The 27,628-nt window shown below is 36.3% G+C and overlaps 1 protein-coding gene across 1 annotated transcript; it reads right to left on the reverse strand.

The window, feature by feature from the left end:
- Positions 1 to 204: 204 nt before the first annotated feature.
- Positions 205 to 27,588, reverse strand: ATG3 (autophagy related 3). Its single transcript, XM_080919321.1, has 12 exons — positions 27,192 to 27,588; positions 23,824 to 23,865; positions 19,768 to 19,817; positions 16,927 to 16,997; positions 15,526 to 15,633; positions 13,213 to 13,262; positions 10,392 to 10,473; positions 5,811 to 5,845; positions 4,658 to 4,813; positions 3,865 to 3,992; positions 1,752 to 1,820; positions 205 to 441 (listed from the first exon to the last, which is right to left on the reverse strand). The coding sequence occupies exons 1-12, from the start codon at positions 27,261 to 27,263 to the stop codon at positions 360 to 362; spliced, it is 945 nt and encodes a 314-aa protein (XP_080775447.1). The 5' UTR covers positions 27,264 to 27,588; the 3' UTR covers positions 205 to 359.
- Positions 27,589 to 27,628: the final 40 nt, after the last annotated feature.

Below are 27,628 nucleotides of genomic sequence, written 5' to 3' on the forward strand. Positions count from 1 at the left end.
GACAAGCAGGGAGCGGAGGAGGAAGGACAGGGAGGGACACACCGCCCAGCGTGGAAGGTTTTCTAGAGTTAGCTCTGACACTGGTAGATGTTCAAAAGCATCCTTACTCTGCCATCATCCCGACGGGAAAGAAACCCTACTATAACCTTCTGATAGGAAATGAAAACATTTCTTCACACACATTTTTTATTAAACAAATAAGGCTGGTAGTAGAACAGTTTTTTATTTAATGCATAAACATATAAGTCCCATTATTAGAGAAATTATTCTTATTGGTAAATATGGTCAATGGTCACATCTATGTATTAATTCTTTAAAAATCAGAAGCAGTAATTAGGATAGACTCTATATCCTCTCCACTACATTGTGAAGTGTCTTGTGTAGTCATATTCTATTGTTGGAATGACAGCTTGAACAAATTTCAAAAAAATTAAAAGATACCTGAATGTCTTTAGCTAAGGAAAATAAGATTTGTAAATAGTATTGTTCTAAATCCATAATAATTAGCAACTTTATTTATCAAAAATATGATAAAATCTTATACTGACTCTATTAAGTCTCCTAGCCAAGCAAATTTGTAAGAGAGGTGCACTACAACTGACTGGCTGGCTATCTGCTCCAATATTTTAATTTGAAATTTCTTAATGAGAAACTCATATATGTTGAATTACCACAATATTTATAGGGCAAAGTTGTCTTTAATGTGTTAAATATAAAACTTAGTCATTTACTTTGTCCCTTTACTGCTTACAAATTTTCTAGAATTTATACGAACTTGAAATGAAACACATAGGCAAACACTGTAGCAAATGAAACACAAATCAGATGCAAATGCTTCATAAGTGATTCTGAATCCATTAGGGGCAATTAACAACCACAGAATGGGTTATATTATACTATTTTCATTTAATAAAATGGTGGGATTTTATTTTGTTGTACCAAGAAACCTTAGGAAACAACAGGAAAATTATTAAGAATCACCTATTCAAGCTGCTACCTATCCTTCACCATAGAGAAATGTGGAAATTAATGGGCATCAAGATTCCAGAAATCTTACTGAAAAACTTGTTGTTTCCACTACAAATCAACCCAAAGTTCCTCTGCAGAACATGTTTTATTAGCAACACACAGGTTATCATACATTTGAGGTATGTGTGACCCTGTCTCTCACTAAATGGTATAAATCACAAAATTCAATACAAACCTATTTCCAAATTAATTCAGTTTGCATGACATGTCACCACTCAATGTGAGTGCTCTGAAGAACACATCTCAGAGAGATGTGACAAACTGCTCAGACATTAATACTCACTTGTGCTTCCTGTCCACCCAGAGGCTGAGCAAGAAAACCAAAATCAGATTTGTTCCCACAGGAGAAAAATGGACAGCTGCACTTTAATTTTAATTAACCTGCTTAACTTGAATTCTTTGCTTCAGGGAGAGCTAAAGTTGAAACAACCTTAACTTTACCATCACTTGAAAGGAACACATTGTACTAACATTACCTCTGTAACAAGGTAGAGTTAAAACACACACACACACACACACACACAAACGAAGTATAACCACTGAGTGTATGGCCTACATTTCATACTATAATACACCCTAGAAAAATTAGATTTTCACAAGAACTTCCATACATGAGGAGCTAAAATAAACTATAGGTTCTGTTATGAAAGTTACACTAAATTTCCAAAATAAATAAAAACAAAAATTCTGTAGGCCAGCGACACATATACACGTAAGGATACATATGAACACCAAGTTCTCCCCCGCCTTCTGCAACTGTCTCAATAATTTTCTTCATCACTTCAGCATGCCTGAAAGCAAACAACAAACCTTATTAGCATGGGTCAACTTAATCAAAATAGGTTTTATTTAAAAACAAAATTTTTAAATAATTGCTGAGCCATGAAAACACTTTCACTGGAAGGGATTTCTAAACCTTCTAATCATCACCATGAACTCAAGAGCACCAACTAGCTTTCAGATAATAGAGGCAGAAAACCACAAGGGAAAATCTGCCAAATGGCAAATGTGAAGGTAGGGCTATTTGCTCTGGAAACATAACTAACAGGGTTTGGGACTTTAAATGTTTGTGATTGCTGCAGTGTGTGCATGTGTGAAGGTACGAATATGGTATATGCATACCATAAACATGTGAGGTCAGAGGACAATTTTCAGGACTTGAGTCTCTCCTTCCCTAGTAGGTTCCAAAGTTCGTGAAGCAAGAGCTTACCAATAAGTCATCACACCAGCCCTTAAATGTTTAAATATTTGTTTAGCTTAGGAAAAACCTATAGTTGAAAAGGTTCAATAAAATCTAAGAATCAGAGCCAAGTTTATATTTCCCCACTGTATTAATGAGTGTTATTTATCTGATTATACTTTAAAAAATGGGATTTACAAGAAGACAGTACAATATTACAAGGTTCTGTTCTATGCATAATCATACACATAATTCAAGTCTCTCCTATACTGCAAATTGAGTGACATCAACTAAAGGAAAAAACAAACAGCTCTCTATACACTCCCTAGTTTACACGGTGCTATTTCAGTTCTTACTTACACAGAGGAAGATCCTCAGAAAACTAGCAGTTCAAGGCAGTCCTAAAAATGTCCTCATTTCTTGTATAAGGCCTCAGGTTTTTATTTTATCTTTCTACTTCATACAATAAACATTTGTTTTATTAAAATGTTTAATGGAATTGTCAGGTACTTATCACTTCTAAATAAAGTAAGCTTATGCCACAGACATATTCCACTCAATTAGAACCTATTAAAATTTCAGTCTGATAGAACAGATTGACTCTCAAAAAATAATCAGCTTTAGGTAAATTAAAATTAAAAGTAGGCTACCTAGTGCTTATTATAGGCTGTTCTCACTTTAGAGAAAGAGAAGGCAAAGTAAATCTACCTATATACACTTAACCCAAGTCTAGTGCATGGTGCATATAAATGGGGAAATAGGAGAAGAAAACCAAACATGAAACAACAATAAAATCCTAATGAATTACTTTATAGAAATATTAAAATTCTTGGCTGAAAAGTAGAAGCAGGCTTTCTCTGAGTTGAAAAGTTCAGCAAACTAAAAGGTTGCATAAAATAAAAAAACACCATCAACAGTTTTAGATTTGGTACACACTGTGCAGCCCACGATGGGCTGGAATTTGCAATCCTCCTGCTTCCGCCTCCCAAGTAAGTGTTGGGATTACAAGGGTAACCCACCATGCTCACCTAAACAAATATGGTTTTAAAATTCTCATCTAATTTTTCTCATCTAATTTTTCAATAGATCAGCATTCTCAGTATATTACTTGTTATAAATACTAATCCAAAAAAGCAAACAGCATGTTGCTTTTCTGTAAGGAACATTGGAGACAAATCATGTATCTCCATTCAGTTTGACTTTACTTGGACTCATGGAAACACACTGACAGAGAATGCCAAAGCTCCAAAGTAAATTGCCTTGGGAAGGCTAAAGGAAGACTTCCTAAAACAAGGCCTTATATTCCACATTCATGGAAAGAGGCCCTCACAACACTGAACACCATGTTTAAAAGATGAGTGCTATGAGCTTACAACAAGCTGCCTAAGCTGATAAAACGAAAATGATCAACAAATCTAATCTGTAACTAAGCAGAGAAAACCAAAACAAAATTCTTAGTACTATATTTAAAATAAATCAATAACACTGTCCTTTCTCTTGGATATTTAACTAAAAGAACATTCTTAAAGATGAGAATTTTGCTTATAAGGTAAAATTTTGTTACTGATGTTTACACATCCCCAAATAATAAACTGATGAAGCTGACACAGCAAACAACACACGCTCTCTTTCCCCAAATGCATATACACCCAGACCTGCATGGGTGAACTGAACACATAGGAGGTGGTGGAAGATGAGGATGGTTTTCAATGGTCACTGTTTTCTTCACATGATCTTGACTGATGTCTTCATACATGTGCTCAACTGTTAAAGGCTGCCGTTGCTGCAAGAATAAAAAGCTCTGTGAAACTGCTATTGAAGCTTGTAGCATACACCTATTTACAAATAGTAATTCTCTAAAGTCACTTGTAATTTACAATTTCAGAGATTTGGATGACCAGATTGTTGAGAAAGGATTCTGAACACTCACGCTCTGTAACAACAGCCATCATTAATGTTGAAAAGATGCCACAAAGAGGTAAGTTTATAGATGCCAAATATTTTTAAATTTTAAGCGTTTATCCCTTAGACCCATTTCATTTTTTGCTTTCTTTTAACAAGTTAAATGAGTTGATCTTACTTCAATTATCCTCTAATCCAATATTAGCAAAATAAAAATTGCTAAGGGAAATACTATATGGCATAATTGGTTTGTAAATGTTTCCTGACAAAGTATAGGGAATTATACAAAGTTCAACTTCTTGAATTTTGAAGCAATAAGCTTAGAGAAAGACTCAGGAGTCAGTATACAACACGGTATTTGTATTGAATACTTAGTACTGTCACACCAAGTAATTTATTCTAAATGTGAATCAAGTTTAATAATCATAAAACTATAAAAAATGACTTCAAAAATTTATAAGACCATATATACTTATGGATCAGATAAAGAAATTGAATTAAATGCACCAATATAAAGTATTTACTTTCTATTTCTTTCTACTTTACCTCATCATAGCCAAACAACCATAGCCGAGGTGTCTGGTAATATTTGTCATATGTGATGTACAGGTCATAAGTTCTCGTTTGCAAAATAGCATCTTCACCTCCAGCATCAGCTTTGGCTTTACAGGCTTCCACTATTTTCCTTGTGTCTAGGGTAGCCTGTCACACAACATTAAAAAAATTTAGAGCCATTAAAAATGATTCTGAAAGACTATTGTCATTACTGAAAACACTAACTCCCAAGTTCACTCATAAAAATTATCTTAAAAATACATCAAATTGCTCTCTCCTTCAGCCGAGCAAGGTGCCCAAAGAAAGCCAATGGGAAGAAGGTGGGTCCAGCCCCCACTGTTGTCAAGAAACAGAAGGCCAAAAAAGTTGTCAATCTTTTGAGAAAAGGCCCAAGAACTTCAGCATTGGGCAGTCCGAAAGAGATCTAACACTCCTCATCAAATGATCCCACTACATCAGGCTGCAGTGACAAAGCCATACTCTATAAGCAGCTCAAAGTACCTCCTGCCTTTAACCTAGTTCACCCAGGCCCTGGACAGGCAAACAGCTACCCAGATGCTTAAGCTTGCCCACAAGTACAGGCCAGAGACAAAGCAAGAGAAGAAGCAAAGGGTACTGGTCTGTGCTGAGAAGAAAGCTGCTGGCAAAGGGGATGTCCCAACTAAGAGACCAACTGTCCTCCGTGCAGGAGTCAAAACAGTCACCACCTTGGTGGAGAACAAGAAAGGCTCAGCTGGTAGTGACTGCCCATGACATAGACCCCAATGAGCTAGAGGCTTTTCTTGCCTGCCCTATGTTGCAAGATGGGGGAGCTCTACTGCATAATCAAGGGAAAGGCCAAGCTGGGGCACCTAGTCCACAGGAAGACATGCACCCCTGTTACCTTCATACAGGTTAACTCAGAAGACAAGGGTTATCTGGCTAAGCTGGTGGAAACTATTAGGGCCAATTATAATGACAGATATGACAAGATCTGCCACCACTGGGAAGGCAACGTCCTGGGCCCTAAGTCTGTGGCTCTCATTGCCAAGCTGGAAAAGGCAAAGGCTAAAGAACTTGCCACTAAACTGGGTTAAATGTATACTAAGGTTTCTGTACATAAATATAATTACAAAATTTAAAAAGATACAACAAATTTACAAACCTCATCTGTTTCCAACAAGCCACTTTCTTCATATTCTTACATAAAAAAGAAAAAGAAAAGAGTTAACTTAATGTTTCAAGACTTTAATCTTTTTAGTTTGATATATTTTCAGCAAAGTAGCATGATTTTTTTTTCTTCTTGAAATTTAATAAACAGATGTGTTCTTACCATAGAACTTACAACCTCGGTATAAGAATTTTTATTCTTCTTCCCAAATCATGGGCTTTAATCTTCTCACTTAAAGTACTTTCCAGACTCACTCAGACATATTCAAGTGGCATAAAGTGCCCTTTGAAGCCACTGTTAAGTAAGCCAGCCTTATTTGAACACAAGCTCTGCAATACCATTACAATGGCCATGATATAATTGGGATGCTTACAAATGGAAGCCAATAGCATTCAGCACAGATACGCTGAACAGAGGGATGGTTTATGTATAATGGATGAAAGACACTGCCCAGCATAAAAGGTAACCAATTTACTCAGAAAACTGCAATTCAAAACTTAAAACTGTCTTATTTCTGTAATTAATTTCATAGTTAACATTTTCATGACAGTTGATGGCAGGTACTGAGACCCCTGAAGTTGTGTTATAAGGTAGCAACTGCAGCTGGCCACCTACAAGGAACATGTGCTTTAAGTTGAAAGTGGCTTGGGTTTCACTATGTTTTCACCTCTGTGGACTCAAAGCCCACATGTAACTGATTTCTGCACATTGAAACACTCTTTCACATATTTTATTGCTTTTCTCCTAACTTTCCTGACACTTGCTCAGTATTTTCTACTCTGCTTCTTTTATTGTATCTACTTAACAACAAAAAGCAAAAAACCAAAACAAAACAAAAAAGAAATGGCACTTTTAATACTTTTGTAAGTAGGAAAGATTTCAAACCTTTGTCTTCTCTAACACACTGCCATTAAAAATAAACTCATCAGACTTAATGACTTTTTTTTTCCCCAAAAAAATCATTAGGGTTAAGTTTAGGGTGTGTAACATGGACACAAACTTTGTTTTCCAACAACACTAGATGACTAATGGGAATTACAAATCATGTATCTAAAACTGACCTGACTCCTTTCAAGATAATTACTTTCAGTTAATGGCATTTCTCCAGACATTCAGATCACATTGCCTACCCTGCCTTTCCATTTTACATTCAATCCAGCATCAAATTGCTTTCATCCTACCCTCAAAATATTTTCACTATTCTGTTTCTCACTGCTACCAATATTATGATGAGCCTAGTCCAAGCTACTATTATTTTGTATTTTTATTTATTTAGTCTATGTTATAAAGTTTCCTGTTTTCTTTTTCCTCTCATTATAATTCTATTCTTGGTTGTCAACTTGATTATATATGGAATTAACTAAAATTGAGATAGCTAGACACACCTGTGACAGATTTTTTTATTATTATTATCTGACAGGGAAGACCCACTTCTAATACAGATCTTAGAGGTGAGAAGATATACCTTTAATCTGGGTCGTACCTTCTGCTAACAGCCTATATAAAAGACAGAAGAAGGCTGCTCCTTCTTTTTGCCTGCTTGCTCTCACCCTTAATAGCAAATCCACTCCTTCACTGGAATTAGAGCCTACTGCTCCCAAGATTTTGTTTACACTGAAGATTGGCTGAGACATGCGTCCTCTTGGATTCAACAATTACTGGAGTCTTGGACCGTCTGCTCATAGACAGCCATTGTTGTATTATCTGAAACAGCCTACAAGTTATTCTAATAAATGTCCTTTACATGATGGATGGATGGATGGATGGATGGACGGACGGATGGACGGACGGACGGACGGGTAGACAGACAGATAGATAGGCAGACAGACAGGCAAACTGACAGATACAGACTCATTCTATATGCTCTGTTACTGTAGAGAACTTTGACTAACACAACCCCAAATTTTATAATCACAGTGATTCTGTTCAAATGTTAACTCATTTTACTTAGAAAACTGATTCAGTGGCTTCTCTCTAGTTAGGACACTATATCATCTGGCTCCCAGTTCCTTGTCTGATTCCACTTTCTACTATCTTATTATTACTCTCTAGCTCTGGAACACATGTTCGCGCCTCAGGACCTTCGTAGTATATTCCAGCATGAAGTGTGTTTACTCCCTTCACTGCAGATATATTCTCAGAGCATATTCCCTGACTAACTTAGCACAAGGCATCTATTCTCTTACCACTGAAAACAATCCAGCACAATATATACTTCATTTTATCTATTTTCTTTTTATCTAGTTAAAACTAGAATCCCAAAGATCATGCGTGTTTGATGTCCAGCCCCAAATGGTACCTCAACATACATCTATTTAAAAAAATGAGGAACAGAGGATAACAATGATATAGTAGTATTTAACAGCTATGCAAAAGAATAAAAGGCCCAATGGAAGACATAAAAGGATGAGAAGAAATCAGTCACAAAAATAAAGGGAGAAAAAATAAGAATGTGTTAACACAACCAAACAATAAAGACACTAAATACAGTAAGATTGTCTTTACAAGGAGGTCATCACATGGTGATAGCAATTCCTTTATTTTTAACTATCTGGGATTTCATGTCTATTAAAGATTAATGAAACAGAAGGCCTGGAGAGGTAGGTAGCTCAATGATTAGGAGCACTAGCTGCTCTCATAAAAGACTAGGGCCTAGTTTCCTACATCAACATGGTGGCTCACATACTGGTAACTCTAGAATCCAACACCTGTTGCAGTAAATATTAAAAATGGATAGCTTATTTATCAGCCTCTGCAGCCTCACTCCTGGGAAGCCGCTTTAGTACAGAGCTGAGCGCACAGACTCTGTCACTCGGTCCAAGCAACCCTCTCCTGGGGGATTCCTTTCCCAGTGGGTTCACTCTGCTGCCCTGATATTTCTGTCCTGGGTGGACACAACTGCCCTGGCGTGTCTCTTTACCCCAGCACCCAGCACAAACATCACTCCAAAGCCCAATGGCTTCTCAAGGTAGGTTTATATATTAAATTTTCAATCCACAAACCCTCTATACAATAAGATTGTATCCAATGGATAAAGATACAAACTGCTCTTCTAGATATGAGATAAAAGACCTATAGAATCCCTTAACATATTCATTATCTACCTAGGGTCAATTAAGTTCACCTGGGTCCAGACCACCCTTCTTGAGCTCCATCTTCATTTCTCTCCCCTTTTCTGCTGCTCTTCCATTTTCCTACCTTTTCTCAGCTTACCTCTCCACTGTACAATCATGTATCACCTTAACATCAATCCTCTTCATGAACATGATGCACATTCATATATCCAAGCAAAACACTCATAGACACCAGATAAATAAATATAAAAGATAAAATAGGAATTGTGAATATTTAGAAAGGCTCCTAGTATTCCGCAGTGCTAAGAATCTGTGCCTCCACTAGAGGTTCCTGTTTTGATCACATTGTTTCAGGAAGTTGTGAAGCATTGAGGAGGTGGAGTCTGGTCAGAAGGGGTGGGTTTCTGAAGGCTGTAGCTCGGCCCTTGGTTTAGCTCCTAGCCTGCTGTTTCCTAGCCTGCTACTGTGTAAACAGCCATTTTGCCACATGTCCCTCATACCAACAGGGTCAACTTCACCATGTTTTTCCCACTAATAATGAACTGAAAGCTTCTATCATATATCATGGTGATATAAAAGTAACTAATACATTATTCTGTCAGAATGATTTTGATCTTTTGTAATGTTTCATTAATATACTATCCTGCTCTTTCAAATTCATGGGCTCTTTTCTCATTAACTGTTGTTGTTATATGCAGCAACAAATATAAATATCAGAATATAAACTGCTTATGTCTGTATAACGTTACTTATAAAGTATATTTGCAAGACTCTTTGGTATTGGATAACCAATTGCTGTGCTCTTTCCTGGGGAAGACTATTTCTCCCACTCTCAGCATTCCTTAGCTGTCTGTAGTGCTTGTGGAGGGTTGAGGCCTCTTGGGCTTTCCCTCCACCGACTTACCATGTCTATGGTTGTTATCCTTGCTCAGCTCACGTTTGGGCAGTCATGTTGATGAGACTTTAAATGGATATAGCTCCTAACACTACTTTAAGACACAATCTCAAGCAAACTTCCTAACCCTTTGGCTCTTATAATCTTTCCACCCTTTCTGAGTATTAGATGTGGGGGCTGTGTTGTTGATGATGGTTCTCATCTGGTGACCAAGGGTATTTCCAAATCTAAAGGAATGAAAGGGGATTCTGCACAGCTCTAATGTCCACATTAAGTAGATATTAAGTCTTTCTTACCCATGCACGACACAGAAGACTGAGGTGGGAGAATTTTGAGCCAAGATAATATAACAAAATGCTGTTTAGTGCATCTTTGGGGATTTATTACTAGTCATTCTAGTAGAATTAATTCTGTGTGTCAAAATCACATTTTAATTAAAACAGAAGAACACAAAATCAAAATAAGTTCTATCCTAACCTGATAAAATTTAAAATAAACTAAATATTCACAAGGCCCTTAAATGTTAAACCAACAGAAAAGAATTATAGTATAAACATTCTAGAATCAACAGTCTAATGGAATTAAAGCAATCTAAACCAGAAATACCTTCCATGTCTGCAGCTTCTCCTTCATCTTCCTCTTCTTCTTCATCACACAGTGCTGAGCAATCTTGGAGTTTTATACTGTCCTTTGAAATTAATTACACTTAATGTTATGCAAGTATATGCTCAATAGTTCAATATTAAACATATCTAACATGAAATTTTTACCAGCAGTATTTACTTCATTAAAAAAACATTATTACACAGCCTGTCACATACATGGTTCTATCCTTGGAATTGGTGACACAGAGTGAAGAAAACAGCATCAGGATCCTCCCTGGCTGTCTGCCCATGCTTCTTTTGTGAATAGTTTTATGACTATGCATCATTTAGTGATGAGGACACATTCTGAGAAATCACTGTTAGGTGACTTCACCAACAGAAGACAGAGGAGTGTAACTAAGGTAGCGTCGACATTACAGAAGATACCATGTTATAGAAAGTCCGACATTAGTGTGGCTATTCTCATAAATGTGCATACTGAGCACTGAGCACAACGGTAACTAACCACAGTAAACATCAATGTCACCTAATCAGGCAGTTTGTACTCCCTAGAAATTAATGGCAATGACCAACCCATAAATCAATCACTGGAAGTAACATGCTAAATGCTATGGTTGAAATGACCTTAGATGACCACTTATAAGTCATTTCCAGCCAAACTCTCACTGCAACAGCACATACTTTAAAAGAAAAAAGCATTTATTTTGTGTATGTATACATGTGCAGAGTTCAGGGAAAATTTTTAGAAGCTGGTTCTCTCCTCCCACCAATGTGAGTTCTAGGGATTAATTCAGGTCATTAGACCTGGCAGTAAGCACCTTCACTCACTGAATCATCTCACAAGCCCCTACCAGCACTTTTACTGTTAACTACCAGTACGTTGGTATTAAAAGGCTAGTTGAAAATTATGTTAACCTGCTTATTTACAACTTAAAGAAAAACTATATATTTATAAGCCAAATACATTTGTAATTTGAAATAAAATATAAAGCTTTATCATATTCTAATTTACTAAGAATATTCTAGTTGAATTAATCTAATATGAGAGCTCACAATTATTATATTTTTATCCATCTTATTAATAATATTGTCTAAGAAAGAATAATGCCAGTGAGACCCTACTTAGGGCTTATTTACCACTAGAAACAAATCAAATAAGCCGCTATTACACTTAAAATGTAAACAAAAAAAGATCATCAGTACTTGGGTAATTACTTAATGAACTTTCCAGTGTTTATCTGACATGGATACAAAAGAATAAAAATGAAAAATACTAGAGTTCAGATGGAGAATACTGTAGACACTAAATTACAAAAAAATAAAAGCAGTTCTATTTATAGAAAATTAGAAAAGGTATATACCTAGTTTAAAAACAATTAGTTCACCACTTCCTCTTTTACAATAAGAAAGTTAAGTATCAAAATAACCATTACTGTATTTGTTAAAATAATTTTTTAGGCAGGCCTGCTGGCTTAAAACAGGTAATTTCAGCTATCTCGGAGTCTATAGCAGAAAAAATTAAAGTTCAAAATCAAAAGGATAAATTCCTAGGCCAATAAACCATCACTCCCAAATAACAAAGCAAATTTTACTTTCTTATTCTTTAAGTTCCAGTAATTAAATCCTAAAAGATACAGTGACTAAAACACACACACAAAAAATGCCTTAAATTAGTAATTTATGTAGTGAATGTTTCCTAAAAATAAATGGGACACACACAGTTGTTCTAGCCAAATATTCTAGCTCTGAGAGATCTATTAAAAATTTGAGAATAAACACACACATACACACACACAAATACAGAGAGAGAGAGAGAGAGAGAGAGAGAGAGAGAGAGAGAGAGAGAGAGAGAGAGAGAGAGAGAGAGAGAGAGAAGAGATGGAAGGGTAATGGAACAGTAATACACATATTAAAACTAGAACAATAAGTTCCTGGGTTTAATTCCCAATTTCCCAGCAACCACATGGTGGCTCACAACTATCTATAATGAGATCTGGTGCCCTCTTCTGGACTGAAGGCATAGTGGAGGTAGAATGCTGTTTACATAATAAATAAATCCTTAAAAAAAGAAAAAATAGCTGGCCATGGTGAAGCACAGCTTTAATCCCAGCACTCAGGAGGCAGAGGCAGGTAGATCATCTTAAATTCGAGGCCAGCCTGGTCTTCTACTTAGTGAGTTTCAAAACAGCCAGGGCTACAGAGAGAAATACTGTCTTAATAAAAAAAAGATAAGAAAAACATCAAGTATTCTGTATTCGTTCAAACAATCATATAAAGTATGGAGCAGATACAATCACTCTGAGAGAAGAGCTATCCTAACCAAATGTAAATGTATTATCACAAAAGCTTCTCCCAATTATACTTCTGTTTACCTACACAAACTTAAATGATTCTTCAAAGCGTCACCATTTTGGCTGATACTAAAGTACACAGTGAAACCTCTAAAAACAGATTTTTAGAAGTTACTACCAGTAATTTAAAAAACAAAATAATAAAATTGGTTAAAATAAACTATAAAACGTAATACTAATATAACATTAGTACCTGTCACAAATTTTCCTTTTAACCATTTACTATTCAGTGTACCTAAACTAGTACTCTCATTGTAATTCCTAACAATTACAAGCCTGATCACCTGAGTTCTATCTGCTGGGCCCACATGATAGAAAAAGAGAACCAACTACCCCAAGTTATCTGTCAGATTTCAACATCCTTGCTTTGATACACACATTTTCACGTGTACACACCCAAAATAAATACAATTTAAAATTTATATATAAGCAAAAACTAGGGTCATTGACTTTAGATATGTTAAGCAATACCTTGCTTTCCAGGGTAATCTCCTTAACTGCTTCAGTAATTCCTGTAATACCTGTTAAAGAATAACTAAAATTAAGCTACAAACATTCCATTTATGTGAATAAACCATTTATTTAAATTCTCACAACCCTGAAACAGGCATATATTGACAGAATCTTTACAAATGAACTTTTACAAATAATCCCAGAGGTACCTTCAAAAATATGCCTGTTTATATTTTTATATTATAAAAATTTGTAATTTAGAAATTTATCTGTATTATCATGACCTGGCCAATTCTTCATTTGAATTTTTATCACAACATACACTATAATCAAGAGATTATATGATATCTATTTACACTTTAATTTGACCTGCATCAAAATTAGGTTTTTGGTTATGTTGATATACTATTTGCCATCTTGGCCCTCTGAACGTAGTAACACCATACCACACTCTCATGAGCCTTTTACTTTACCAAGTTTTTCTACATTTTATCCTTACGAACTTCCAACTGTAAAAGAGAGCAACATCTCCCTATAAGAACTGGAGATGGCAGATAGACTTGGGTTAACTGTTCTCACTGTTGTACCCAGTGGGTACATCCACAGAAGCCCCTGTCACTGAGGGTCAATGCAGATAAGCAGCAGCACCACACGACAGCCCTGCACAGTGTTTCCGTCCCAGGACCTATCAGCTCTAAAAGGAAAGTTTAACCAGAATGGAAGCTCAGTAAGATAGAGCGCCTAATATTACTACAGATTTAAAGTCCTAAATTCAAATGTGTTTAGCTCCCAATAAATCCAGCATATTTTCTTATCCTAAAATTGGCATGCCTTTAACATTTCTCAGCCAAAGGATGGTGAGCTTCTATTAAACTAGTCCAAAGGTTGTAGTGAAGGAACTTTTAAAGAGACTTTGAATAAATATTAAAACCAGTATTAAATAAAGCAAATCCTTCAAAAAGTAGGTAAACTGCATCCAATCAAGTAAAGGAGAGGAAAGAAAGTGAAAGCTAACAAGTGCCTGCAGCAACAACCACTCTTTGGTCCTCCAGCCTGTTGGAGCACACCCTGCCAAGTTCAATTGTCATATAAGCCAATTCCTTAAAATATGTCTACTTCTATTAGAGTCTAACAGTGATCCTCATAGGATGGGCACTGGACAATGAAAATCTCCACAAGAGATCCTACCCTGGGAGAGAGTAACATTCAAGTCCTAGCTATTGAGGAAGAAGGAAAGAGTTCACTCAGACCTAACAATTCATGTCATAGTACATTTCCTGGACTTTGGTACATCTCTTCTGTAAAATTATAGAATCACTGAAAAGAAGGGAGAGATATTTCTTCTCCCAGGTCTAGCCAGAACTGTAAATAAATCCATTCCTATGTCCCATGGTTTTCCTCTAGCATGAAAGAAAGCTCCACTTCTCCTGTCATATGTACCCCCATTGGTTCTGATCTTTAAAGTATTGACTAATAGAAACAAGCAACAATGAAACCTGGATGAGGTGAAGCAAGGGAAACTTGCCTCAAGTTGGGAGTAATTCCTTACCCTGAGACACAATTTAAAGTTATAATTCTGTACCTCTTCTAAAGATCAGAATTTATTATATGCATTTAATAAATTGAAAAAGAATACTCTTGTTATTTTCCAAGGAGGAAAATTATGTTACTTGTTCTATATCTTTAAGTAAATACTTATTAGCAGTCAACTTTTTGTAGACTTTTGCCAGTCAAAGCATACAAACACCTACTTAGCTCTATGCATTATGACCCTATATATAGGTTCAAATTTTAGGATAGTGTTTCTAAAATAAAATACAACTAGAAAACAAAGTGTCTCTCCAGCTTTTCAAAGAAAACCACACTAGAAATAATTATTCTAGTCAGTCAACAGGCAATTTACTACTGACATGCTTGCTACCTGTATCTTCCAGCCTTGAAAAAACTAATGAAGAGCACTGAAAATTCTTGGAAGGATCGGGAAAGCCTAACAACATGAAACAGGGGAGAATGACTGATGGAATGCATTTAAAATGATGCTGAACCTACCACTGCCTCTAGATTGTAGCACAAGAGATTCTGAGCAAATGCATATGAACAGTCAGTACTTTCTATTGGATTTATTTTCTATTTGGAAATAATGAAAATAAGTGAATATTTCAAATTGAGGTTGAAGTAGCAGATACTACCTTTTCTTTTTTGTTTTTGGGGACAAAATTGTACCTTATGTATCCTCTTTTAAATTTTAAATCAAGCCTTATATTTTCACAATATTATGAAAAACTTTGAAATAATTTCAACTAAATACATGTTATTCTATAAACCTCTCACCTGTGTTGTGGTATGTATCTACCCATCCCCCATCACCATCATCTTCTTCAATGATAGCCTCCAATTCATCTGGATATTCCATCTGTTTACACCGTTTGTAACATGGAACTATTAAAACAAACAAAAGCCAAATGTAATTACTAGTATATAACACACTAATAATAAATCCACTAGAAAGAGAAGATTCCTATCTTAAAAGGGGATAAAAACCTCAATATAAAGTAAACCTTCCTTTCCAGTGAGACTGATAATTTCAGAGTTATGCTCAGCCCACAGACATATCATTATCTAGCCCCATTATTCCTTCCCCAGTCTGCTTTATTAGAAGACAAGTAAAAGGCTCTGGTGTGAGCATCTCTGTCTTCCTTTACCATGATCTGTGAGGAACAGCTGGCTGAAGCCAGATGATGGTGCTCAGTTCCAAGCTAATGAATAATATTTCACACTAATGGCTCTGGTTTCAGAATATGCAAACACCACCTGCCACACTGTGAGGTGGTAGAGGTGACCTTTAGAATGCAAGGCTAAAGTAACTGTCAGTATAAATTTCATAATTCATGTCTAAATTCCAATTATTTACCAAGGACAAACAGATTAAAATTCAATAACCTGATAAATTTTACTTCCTAATAAAGGCACCAAATTTTTCATATGGTGGTATTAATTAACAAGTACTATTATTTCATAAACCTATAATTATTGATATTATGTGGTACAAACATTATGCTCAAGCTCTCATTATTAACTTCCTGATTTAAAAAACAGGATATAAATTATCAACCTTAAAAATATATACACTGTAAAAAAAGAATGTCTGGATATGGTTTGTTTTTGATACCCTATATCAAACACAGGGCTTTGAGCTGAACAATCCTCTACCATAGAACTGGTATTTCACCTCTTCTAACCACTGGAATTGAACTGGAATTTTAATCATTAAAATTGAAGGAGACTGCATGGTCTCCTTATATAGCTCAGGTGACCTTGCACTTACTATGAGCCCAGATAGCATTCTTTCATCCCTATATGCAAGAAAATGCACACAGGCACACACCTGCAAAAACAGCTACTTGTTACAATATTATCTGCTTTCCAAGTTTAGGTTAAATTACATAGAAGTCAATGTATTGTTACATGGTTATTTTAAGACTATCATGATCTTCTGATGTTTTAAAAACTGATTTCATAAATTTTACAATTACATCTTTTGATAAAAAAAAAACTAAAAAGGAAGAGATAAAAATCAATCAGAAAACATTACTGGAATAAAAATCTTCATATTTCTACCTGCAAGAAGCCTAACTCCAGATACAAATTAGAATCAATTAACTATTATTGGAATTTTGTTGTTTCAATATACTATGCAAAATTCACTAATGTATACAATGATATAATTCTTACCATTTTTGGTTACCAAAAACTGTTTCCCTGATGGCAGATATGCCTTCACTTTCAATTCTTCCCCTGTAGCCCTTTAAAAACAGCAGAAAGCACAAAAATACAAAATACTGTAAAGTCAAATGTGTAGCAAGACATCACATGAAAATCTCAAGACTATTAATGCTGTATTTCTGTGGAAATTGTTTTAAGACTGTTAGAAGTCTGCCATTAAGTAAGGGAACAGAAAGCATATACTAACATGAGTAAAATATAATGGAAGATGCAGACAGAAGGAATTTGTATTTAATATTAGGCTCAAATGGTAGAATAGAACTAGTAAACTATTATACTTGCTTCTAAACAAAACTAAAATGCAGTTTGTTTATATCCCATCATACAACCTTAAAGATGGGCAATATCAAAGTACAGCTCATTTTGAAATAAGGGCAAGGAATGGAAAAAGTTGTATGATATTACATAAAAAGTACACAATTAGCAAGATTGTTTATGCTCTAGAATTGGGGATGGGTTGGAGAGGATAAGGAGGTAGTGGTTGAATATGGTCTACATAAAAAATAAAAATCATAAATACATATCATTTTGAAAATGACTATACACTAAAATCTTTTAAAATCCCTCTCCTTACTATTGTTTATAATTGAAACTAAAAATTGAAAAGTATTGAATCAAAGATGGTAGCACTGAAAATAATGCTTAAAAGCAAACAACAAAATCCTGTTGCAGCATGTAATTACTGGACCTCCAGCTCCGACATGAGCTATAATAGCAATACATTCTACAACACAAGGCTTCTATTACTTATAACCTTATAAATAACAAAACTAACGTTTAAAAGGACCAGAAAGCTCACAATCAGCAAGAGGCTGGAAGAGCCTGGATCAAGTCAAGTGACTGTAGTACTCTTCTTCAACCACTCCTACTATGAGTCAGGACCTAGTGATTCTGAGTGCTCTAGCACCTAAGAATCTGTGCACCATCTACTAGACCTAGCCAGAACATAGCCGGCACATGGTACCTTCACAAGTTCAACACAAAACTTGAAGTTATGCTACTTTTTCAAGCTTCTTCGATTTAAACCCCACAGATTTAAGAACAAGATAAAGCCAGGAATATTACTTATAAACCTTGTGATATTCTTTCAATAAGCTCAACTATCAGATTCAACACCAATGGCTGAAGTTGTAAGGGAAGCAAGAAGTTTTAAGACCATTGATGGCTTACCTACAAACATATTAGCATGCAAATATTTGCTTCTGGGACTACTTTAAAATTAATATTCCTTGGCCCCAGCAATTCAGACAAAAGTGTAGTCCCTGGCATGGAGTATGACTGGGTTCTCAGTTACAGTTTAATTATTTCAACAATCACAATTCCTAACAAAAGTGAAGCTGGCAAGGTATCTCAGTGGCTAGGAGTGCTTGCAACTACCTGAATTCAATCTTTGGCATCCATGAGGTAGGAGAGAAATGACTCCCACTTATTATCCTGTGACCTCCACATGCATGCTCTGGCATGCTGCACTCAAACACACACACACACACACACACACACACACACACACACACACACACACGAAGAGTAATTTTTTAAAAAGCTGTAAATACCTGTTAAGATACTGCCTATTTATATCCAGCTCCTCCTCCCTGTTCTATACCTGCAACTTAACTACATGGATAATTTAAGGCAACAGCAACAACAACAAAAACTTCAAGTAAATATGGGTGTATCCTATTAAAGAAAAGTCAAATAAGTTCTTCTAACTAAGTGTTAGTTTATTTCTATACTTTTTTGCCTTGAAAAGGATGGAGCTATGTGCATGTTTATAAATATACACCAAAACCTAATTATAGCAAGAAAGCCAGAACATGTTAAATCAGAGAGCTTCTATGAATTTTTAAATTTTAGAGCAAAAATACAGATGTGTACACATATAAATAAATGAAGCTGGCAATCTGCCATTTCTTGGTGCATAAAAATTAATGTCCTATAAGATACACAGCAAATGATAAAAGCCAATGACAACTATTGCAAGTACATGTTAAAAACAAAAATGGAAGGAACTAAAACAGGTCACAAATGAAAGAATTTTCTAACTTTGGTTTAAAATAATTCAGGTGATTCAATTTTAAAAAGGAAACTGGAACCAATTTCAACCTTGTCATCCTAGAATTCAATAATTAAAACTGTATCTTTCAAATATAACTGAAAAACATCATTAACCAGAAGATACAACCTATTAAAACACCCATACAACACATACATGAAAATAGTTGATTATTTACAGACAACTGTGCCGTAAACAAAACAGTTCAGTCAGTACTAAAATAACATTTTAGGAAAAAAAAATCTATTAGTACTAAAAAGTAATAAACTTTCATTCTTTTTAAAGCATATTTGTGTTAAATTACTTTAGTATTTAAAAGTAATGTTAGTGAAAAAAATTAATTATAGTTCTTTATGGGCCTAGTCCCAGCTGATTTCCAAAGCGGGACCTAAACATTTACCCGTGATGTTAAAGTTCAGATATCAAATCTTAAAAAACATAAAAACTCCATAAAAATCTCTGCATTCATCATAAAAATGTTCAAATGTGTTAAACTCCTAATCTCAGATCAGATCTTTGGAAGAACAAACACTAGCAGAGGAAGTTGAGTGGATTTGAGTATACCCACCCTTGTGCAAACAGAGCAGAGTAAAACACATGGCACCTATTCTCCCCACCCCGCACCCTCGTCCTTGGCGCTTCACTGTGTTTTAGAAGAGCCCTTGTGCTAACCAGTTTACAAACTGCCTGCCATGCTAAAGCTTCAGCAGTGTCAACCCTCACTCAGCATTACTTACCATTGCCATGTTGGACAGTGGTGGACTAAGTGATCTCCAGCTGCCACAAACTATGGAGGGATTGAAAGGAATATGGAAAATGCAGAAAAGATACATTGAGCATCACTGAGTACAGGATGGCAAAATAGCAAACTGATCACCCTGGATAACTGAGGCCCAATAATCAATTATGAAAATAGCACAAAACCTGCTTTATCAACCTGAAGACTTTCAATTAGTAAACTTGGAAAAGTTTTGTTTAGCACCTATAAAGCCTCAATTTTGGAAGAAAAAAATTGTTATTTTGTTCTGTGTTCTGTGTATCCCTGGCTGTTCTGGAACTCACTTTGTAGACTAACTGGCCTGTCACCTTCCTGAGCCCCAGTGAGGCACCACCACACCCGGCAAACACTGTTATCTTTAATTCAGTTTTCATCAAATCATGTTTCAACCCTGACATGAAATTGCCAAATGCAAGGCAATAACCCTTAAGTGTCAAAATCTAGAGTCCTGTTAAGAACTGGAAACTCAAGGAAGAAGTTTAAATAAACAGATATAGGTCTATGGTCAACCTATTTCACTAAATTATAGTGGAAGTTTCTTCTTCCTCCTGTGTTATTTCTTAGGTCTTTCCATTAATTTATTTATTTATTCACTTTACATCCAGATCACTTACCATTTTACTCCCCCTCTCCTCCCAGGCCCTCTTCACACAGCCCCTCCCCCACATCCCATTCCCTTCTCTTCTGAGAAGGGGGAGGACCCCTGGGTAACAACCCACCAGGGTACATCAAGTCACTTCAGGACTAGGCACATCCTGTTTTGCCTGCATGTATGTCTTTGCATTCTTGGCGTCCACAGGGATCAGAAAAGGACATCAGGTTCCTTGGAACTGAAGTTAAATGATAGTTGTGCTCCATCATGTGGTTGGAAACAACACTCAGGTTTTCTGCAATATCTAGTGATCTTAATACTTTAGCCATCTGTGGTTCTGGGAGAATCAAACCTGGGGTATATTAAACAAGCATTCTGTGTCTCCCCCAGCCCTGGACCAATATTGAAAGAAATCTTTATTATATTCCTAAAAGATGTCATTAAAAAGTCAATTATAGTATAGTAACAAACAACATGGGTTGGGGGTTGGGAGGAACTAACTATGAAAACATCTACAAAATCAGGCTTTGGGTCCAGGTTGGATCTCCAGCACCTCATCACACCAAGCCTGGTGGCACACACATGCCAGCACTTCTGAGGCAGAAGCAGGAGAACCAAAGAGTTCAAGGGTACATTCCAGATTAGCTTGGGATACACGAGACCCATCCAAAAAATTTTGGAGAGAGAGGTATAGAGGGAAAGGTATAGAGGGAGAAGAGGCAAAAAAAGAAAAGATCTAATGGGTTCTTTGGGCTTTCTGAGCAGGCTTAACATTATATAAGCTTTCACTTTTCATCACAAAAATTAGACAAGAAAAAAAATTTAATACTTGTAAATTTTCTAGTTCACATGAATATAAAGTAATCTCACTGAAGAATACCAACATTGCTTACCTTTAACTGCAGAAAACAAGAGCCTCCTAAGCAGAGCTACATTGTAACAACTGGAAAGATCTGACAATGCTTTCCCAATCGCCTCCATTTCACAACAGTTCTAACCTAGAACTCTACCATTTGTGGGTACAGGGAACAAAATTAGGATACATTTCATATTCTCAATACCTCTTGAAAAAGTCTGTGCAAAAGTCCATTTTCAACTGAGAGAGTAAAGATGATATATCACCAAAGATATGGCAATTTTATCTAAACATAAACTCATTTAATGCATTTGGGAGTAACGACAACCAAGTGTTGCTTTTAGCTATGTGGTTGTCAGGAATTTATCAACACAAAGTAACAAGTTAACAAATTGCAAGCCAAAGAAATTATTAAAAATAAAAATTCTTTAATTATATTGGCTTCAAGTCATAAGACATTAGTTTTATCTAGTGGTCTCTTGATATTAATTATTTAAATATAAGAAAACATTATAAAATAAAATTGAAAAATGAAACCCACAGAATTGCACCAATAATTAGGAGATGTGGATGTCTGTCCTTGTTAGCAAAAGCCATTATTACTAGTTTCCAAACTCAAGTGCAAGAACGTGTTACAGTCAAATTTCAAATTACCAGTTGCTTATAGTACCTTTCTCATAGTAAATATTCTTCTGTGATGTTTCTCAATACATAATACTGGTTAGTACTGCATCCAACAGGATAGAACCAATATTTGCATTTTAGCAAACACTATTCCTCAAATGAAGTTAATTCCTGTATCACTATTTAAACTAGTTCTACTAGCATTTGCTTTTCCCCAACAGATACAATATCACCCTGCCTCTCTTTTGAAACAAAAATATTTCCACATTTCCCGATAAAATAAAAAAAAGAGAGCTGGAAACTGGTGGGTAAGAGCCCAGAAATAAGAAGAAACAAATTAACAACTCAATTCAGTATGTAGTATTTATCCCAAGCAAGTCATACCTTCCCATTGTCTTCCCTCTGGCTCATACTAATTTAACTTAATCCTTTAATTAAGTTCTATCTGAGCCTAGTATTACATGCTTTGTATCAAATTAAGTTAGTTTTGCCTTAGTTTTTTTTTTTTTTTTTTTTTTTTTTTTAAGGAAAAATTCACACTAAATGAGGCTACTGATTTATTCATGTTAGGATGAATTACTGTTTGAAAACAGACTGATTCTATAGAAGTGCAGCCAACAGTTATATTCACACAGTAAAGATATAGCAAAGTATGCAAGCACAGCATATGATTATCCTTTGCTCTTTGCTCTTGATTTCAGATAATTAAAAAGCCACAGCTAAACAATACCTGTTTGGGAAGAACAATTAATGAAACCCTTAAAAACAAAACTGACCTTTAATTGGCACTGAAAATATTACACCCATGACATATAAAGCAAAGTAAGTCCTTTAAAATTTTCTATTCCAAACTCTTCATTTTGCAGATGGGTAAACATGATGCCTCAACATATATAGCTAGCTGATTTGCCTAAAGAGAAATTTGACAGATGGTTCTAAAAAGCACACCCCATAGGCCCTTTCCACAACATCCCATGTCTTAATTAAGAATAAAGGCAGTTAAAAAAAAAAAGTCCAAGCAGTACAGCAAGCCATTATTAGGCCTCAAAATGAACTGGACTGAAGAGAGTGCCACCATACCTGGAAAGTGAAAGATCGTTTGTTAATTCTCTGGTTTAAAGCCTTTTAATTTATAACCAGAGCCAGAGCCTCATCATACAACATAGCTAATTTTATGTTTATATCAAAACAAGGAATATGATTTCATTGCTAATGAATAATGTTTTCAGTGAAAACTGAAGATCAATTTTAAATAAATCTGTCACTTTTATTAAGAACAAGTATAATACAAACATAACTTCATAAAATTGAAGTCCCTGAGATAAATTTGTCTGGGGGTTGTGATGAGCTATCTAAATGAATGAGATCATTACTAATACAAACTTGTTAAACAAATAAAATGAAGTTCAAATTATTGCCCTATTTGAAAAGTTTAAAAAATATAGAGAGCAGGTAAAATCCCCATAGTTCTAACAGTATTTAACTTTTAACACATTGTTTAGCAGACAAAGTGAAAACATGGTAAAATACTCAGTGTCAACTATGTGAAATTAAGCTAAATGATAGGATAAAAATCACTATCAAAGTTTCAACGGTGTCATAAAATACACATTTGGTCTAAACAGAGCCAAGACAGCGTATGCCAGAGCCAGCAGGGTATATCCTCACACAGCAATAAAAGATAAGTAAACACAATTATCTTTTCAGCTCCTCTTCCTAGTCACTTCCACAGAGTTCAACTACAGAGAAATGTGAGAAGCAGCAAAACAAAAAGATAGTCTATACCATCTGCTAAGAGAAGTAGAAATTCTCTTAACCTAATTAGTATAGTTACCTAAGTATAATCTTACTAAAAGATTCAAGATGTTTTCTATTAGAGGAAAAGGCACTAGTCTAAAATAATTGTAAACATATAAAAGCTTTAGGGCATCTTCAACACTCACCTCCTCTGGAGTGATTACACCTGTTTCCTTAAATTTTGATTCCTAAAGAGGGCAGAAAGAATACAAATATTAGACCATGTACACATTTAACTAAAAAATGTCTTAGGGACAAATATTTGCCTCTCCTAGACAACGAATAATATACTATGAAACAAACAAAACACTAAAACCTAAATATACTATGTTTAATAACACTGCTTCTTGCTAACAAAGACAAACAGGTATGATGTAGATGAATTACAAAAAAGTAACTTACAGTATAACTTGATCAGTACGGTTTTAGAAAGGTATGCTCATCTCTGGGTGGTAAACAAGTCATTTTACAGCGTTATCACAGACAATGTTTTATTTAAATTGAGTTATATTAGAAACCAGCAGAAGAAATTACTTAATATTTAATATTTCCCATTATTCTCATTTCCATCATAATTTTTTGTTTTGTTTTCTTTCTTTTTTTCTTTTAAAGATTTTATTTATTTTATGTATGTGGGTACACTGTGACTGTCTTCAGACACACCAGAAGAGGACATAAAATCCTATCACAGATGGTTTGTGAGCCACCATGGAGTTGCTGGGAATTGAACTCAGAACCTTTGGAAGAGTAGTCAGTGCTCTTAACCACTGAACCATCTCTCCAGCCCGTTCAGATGTATTTTCTTCCAGATTGGTACATAACTCAAAAGCTTCCTGCTTCAGCCTCTAGAACACTGGAATTCCAGGCACTGTGTCACTACCATGTCCAGCTTCATTAAACTTTTAACAGTATTTCTTCCTCTGAAGCAACAATGCTTATTGACTAATTTTTGTTCCATATTTTTACCTACATGATTTTGTGGTATAGTCTATAAAAAAAAAATTTGTGAATATTATTTATTCAACAAATATTTACCACTCCATGACAGTACTATTTGAGACAATGTGCTATACACCTGAAAAATAAATCAAACTCATCTTTATACCATGAAGAAGAAAAAAGATTAAGTAGGGGAGAGGTGTTATTAAAATAAAAAAATTAAAAAAAAAAATCCTCAGCTAGGGGCTCAACTTAGCACTTCCAGTGCCCAATGAAACTTTGGTCAGCTTGATAGTCTACAGGTAGTCATGGGCACACTGAGTTTGAGTGTATCGTTCTCCAAAAGATACTTTGAAAGCAGTCCTCCCAATGTCTGGCAGTTGATGGCTGCTAGGAAAAGATAAGTCTGTTTTCTTCAAGTTGTGGCCCCTGGTAGGTTGTCCATGTTCCAATGGTTGACCCTATACCCACAAACATACAGGCAGCAGTGACTGGGCTCAGAGGATTAAAAAGAAAACATGAAGGTGGCAGAGGTAGATGCTGGGAGTGATCTGGAAGGAATTGGAGGGAGAAAGGAGTGATGGGTATAATCAAAATACATTGTGCACATGTATGAAATTCTCAAGGAAAAAGAACAAAATATATTTATAAATAAAGGAGAGACAAAAGACTAAACCATAAGGCTGTCTGGAGTAAAAACACTGCTGGCCAAGGGAAGAAAAAAAAAATTCTAGAAGCAAAAGTCTGCTTGATGGTATACTAAGGAGGGGAGCTATGCCAAAGTACTCAAAAGATAAAGGAGGTGGGACTTCTAGTATCCAAAGAGGCCCTTCAAGATCACTATAAGGATTTTGGCTTTACTACACAGCTGTCTTCTGAACAAAACATGCCATCTCTAAACCTTCACTTCCTAGCAAAACATCATCATTTCTTTCTGGGTATTTCCTTTTTCCTCTTTGCCTTCCCTCATCCAGGAGGTTATCTATAAAGATTCTCTTTGCAGGCATGACAGGAGGATAAGGAGGGGCCATTAATTCTGCTTTCTTTTATACTAAAAACATACCACACATTGCCTCCAGGCATGGCAGCAAAACACTTCAACCTCAGAACCTGGTAGGATCTCTAAGAATTCAGGTTAGTTAGCCTGGGCTACACAGTGAGTTCCAGACCAAATAAGTCTACACTGTATATATACTTGATTCTGCAAAAACAGTTCTACAAGTTCAACAAAATGCAAGTGGTATACAAGATAGCCACTTTATATTTAATTGAGAGGTGTTTTGTTCATCTCTCCCTCAGACTAAAAGTTAAACTGATGGTACATTATTAAAACACTGTAAATTTAGGCGAATACAATATTCTGGAAACAAAACATACAAAAGAAGCATTTGATTCCAATGTTAAAATTATTTTCAAATTCTTTTTTTTTTAAGATTTATTTATTTTATGTTAGTACACTGTAGCTGTCTTCAGACACACCAGAAGAGGGCATCAGATTCTATTATAGATGATTGTGAGCCACCATGTGGTTGCTGGGATTTGAACTCAGGACCTCTGGAAGAGCAGTCAGTGAGTGCTCTTAACCACTGAGCCATCACTCCAGCCCTCAAATTCTTAAATAAGTAAATCTTAACTAAAATGACTGTCACAGTAAGCATATAAACAATACACGATTCTTTTTACAACTGTTCCACACTCATCAAACTTGATCCAAAAAATGTTTTATTGTCCAAAGTATCTTAGAAATAATTATTGAAAAGCATTCCCCCTTGTCAAGGAAAGATCGAACAGCCTAGTCGGCCTATCAGCAGATTTCACCCCTGCACTAAGATTGGTAAAAGTCTAACTGAAAGCTAAATACAGATCAAAAAACTACTCAAATTATCTGCTTCTTATTTACTGCTTGCTTTTTGCAAAGCAAACTCATTTCCCGGATAGCCTAGAAGGTGTAAGAAAGCTCTGAATGAAGCTCTGGAAACTGGCTTTTGAAAACAAGTAATCCAGTCCGTGCTACCAGCAAGCCTACCACAACCTTTCCACCTAAAAATGTTATAGTGTTTCTAATCCATACAACATACAACCGGGAGTGCCGAACTGCTGCTGTAGGATCACTCAAGTCCAAGATTAATAACCAGTTAAGGCAACTTTACAGGCTTGGGAAACTAGAAGCTTCGCTCAAAGTTACTAACGCGTTATAATTTACTACGTTCCTCTGAAACCTAAAGAAGTTGGGAATTAGATCACCCGAAAATCAAAACTTTCTATGAAACTCGGAAGGAAAAGTGGCATGATGTTAGCCACCAAGCTGTCATCTTCTCAAAGGTTAAGCCAGTTTGCCTGTTTCAGGACGTTCGTCCCTCTGCTCCACACCACCTTGCCTTGCACTCCAAGGCTCTGAGTGGAGACAGCAGGCATGGAGCTTCACTCTAGTCGAAGCGGAGAAGCCAGCAAGCCGTGGGACTGGCCCAGAAGCCCAAGCCAAGAGACAGCACCCGGCCGCGCGTCCCGCCCCTCCACGCTGGGGACCCCGAACTTGGGTGGCCAGTGCAGAGCAAGCCAGACCCTCCCCGCTTACCTTGAGGACAGGGGTCAGGTACTCGGCCACTTCCAGAGCCTTTCCCTTCACCGTGTTGATCACATTCTGCATCCTGGGGCTGAAGCAGCGATGAGGCACGGAGGGATTGTCGCAATCCCGGCCAGGGAGTCAAAAACTGCCCCGGACGTGCCCGACTGGCATCGAACCCCGCAGCGGCACTGGCCCGGCCGGGGGGAGGGGCGGCGGCACGCGGAAGCCCGGCCCAGCTGTCACCTGGACGCCACCACAGAGGCCCAGCCGGCTGGGCGAGACACGGGTGCGCGCGCAGCCCCCGGCCTTCTTGAAGCTGGGTTTCGTCCCCAAGCTCCACTCAAAACACCTTCCGACTTCCCCTTCCTCTTCTCACACTCTCCCAACAGCCCCGCCGCCACCTAGGCCTCACGTGACTCGACTCTCCCGGGACACGTGACAAAAGT

This window comes from Micromys minutus (genome assembly GCF_963924665.1).
Source record: "Micromys minutus genome assembly, chromosome: 7".
Taxonomy (NCBI): Eukaryota; Metazoa; Chordata; class Mammalia; order Rodentia; family Muridae; genus Micromys; species Micromys minutus.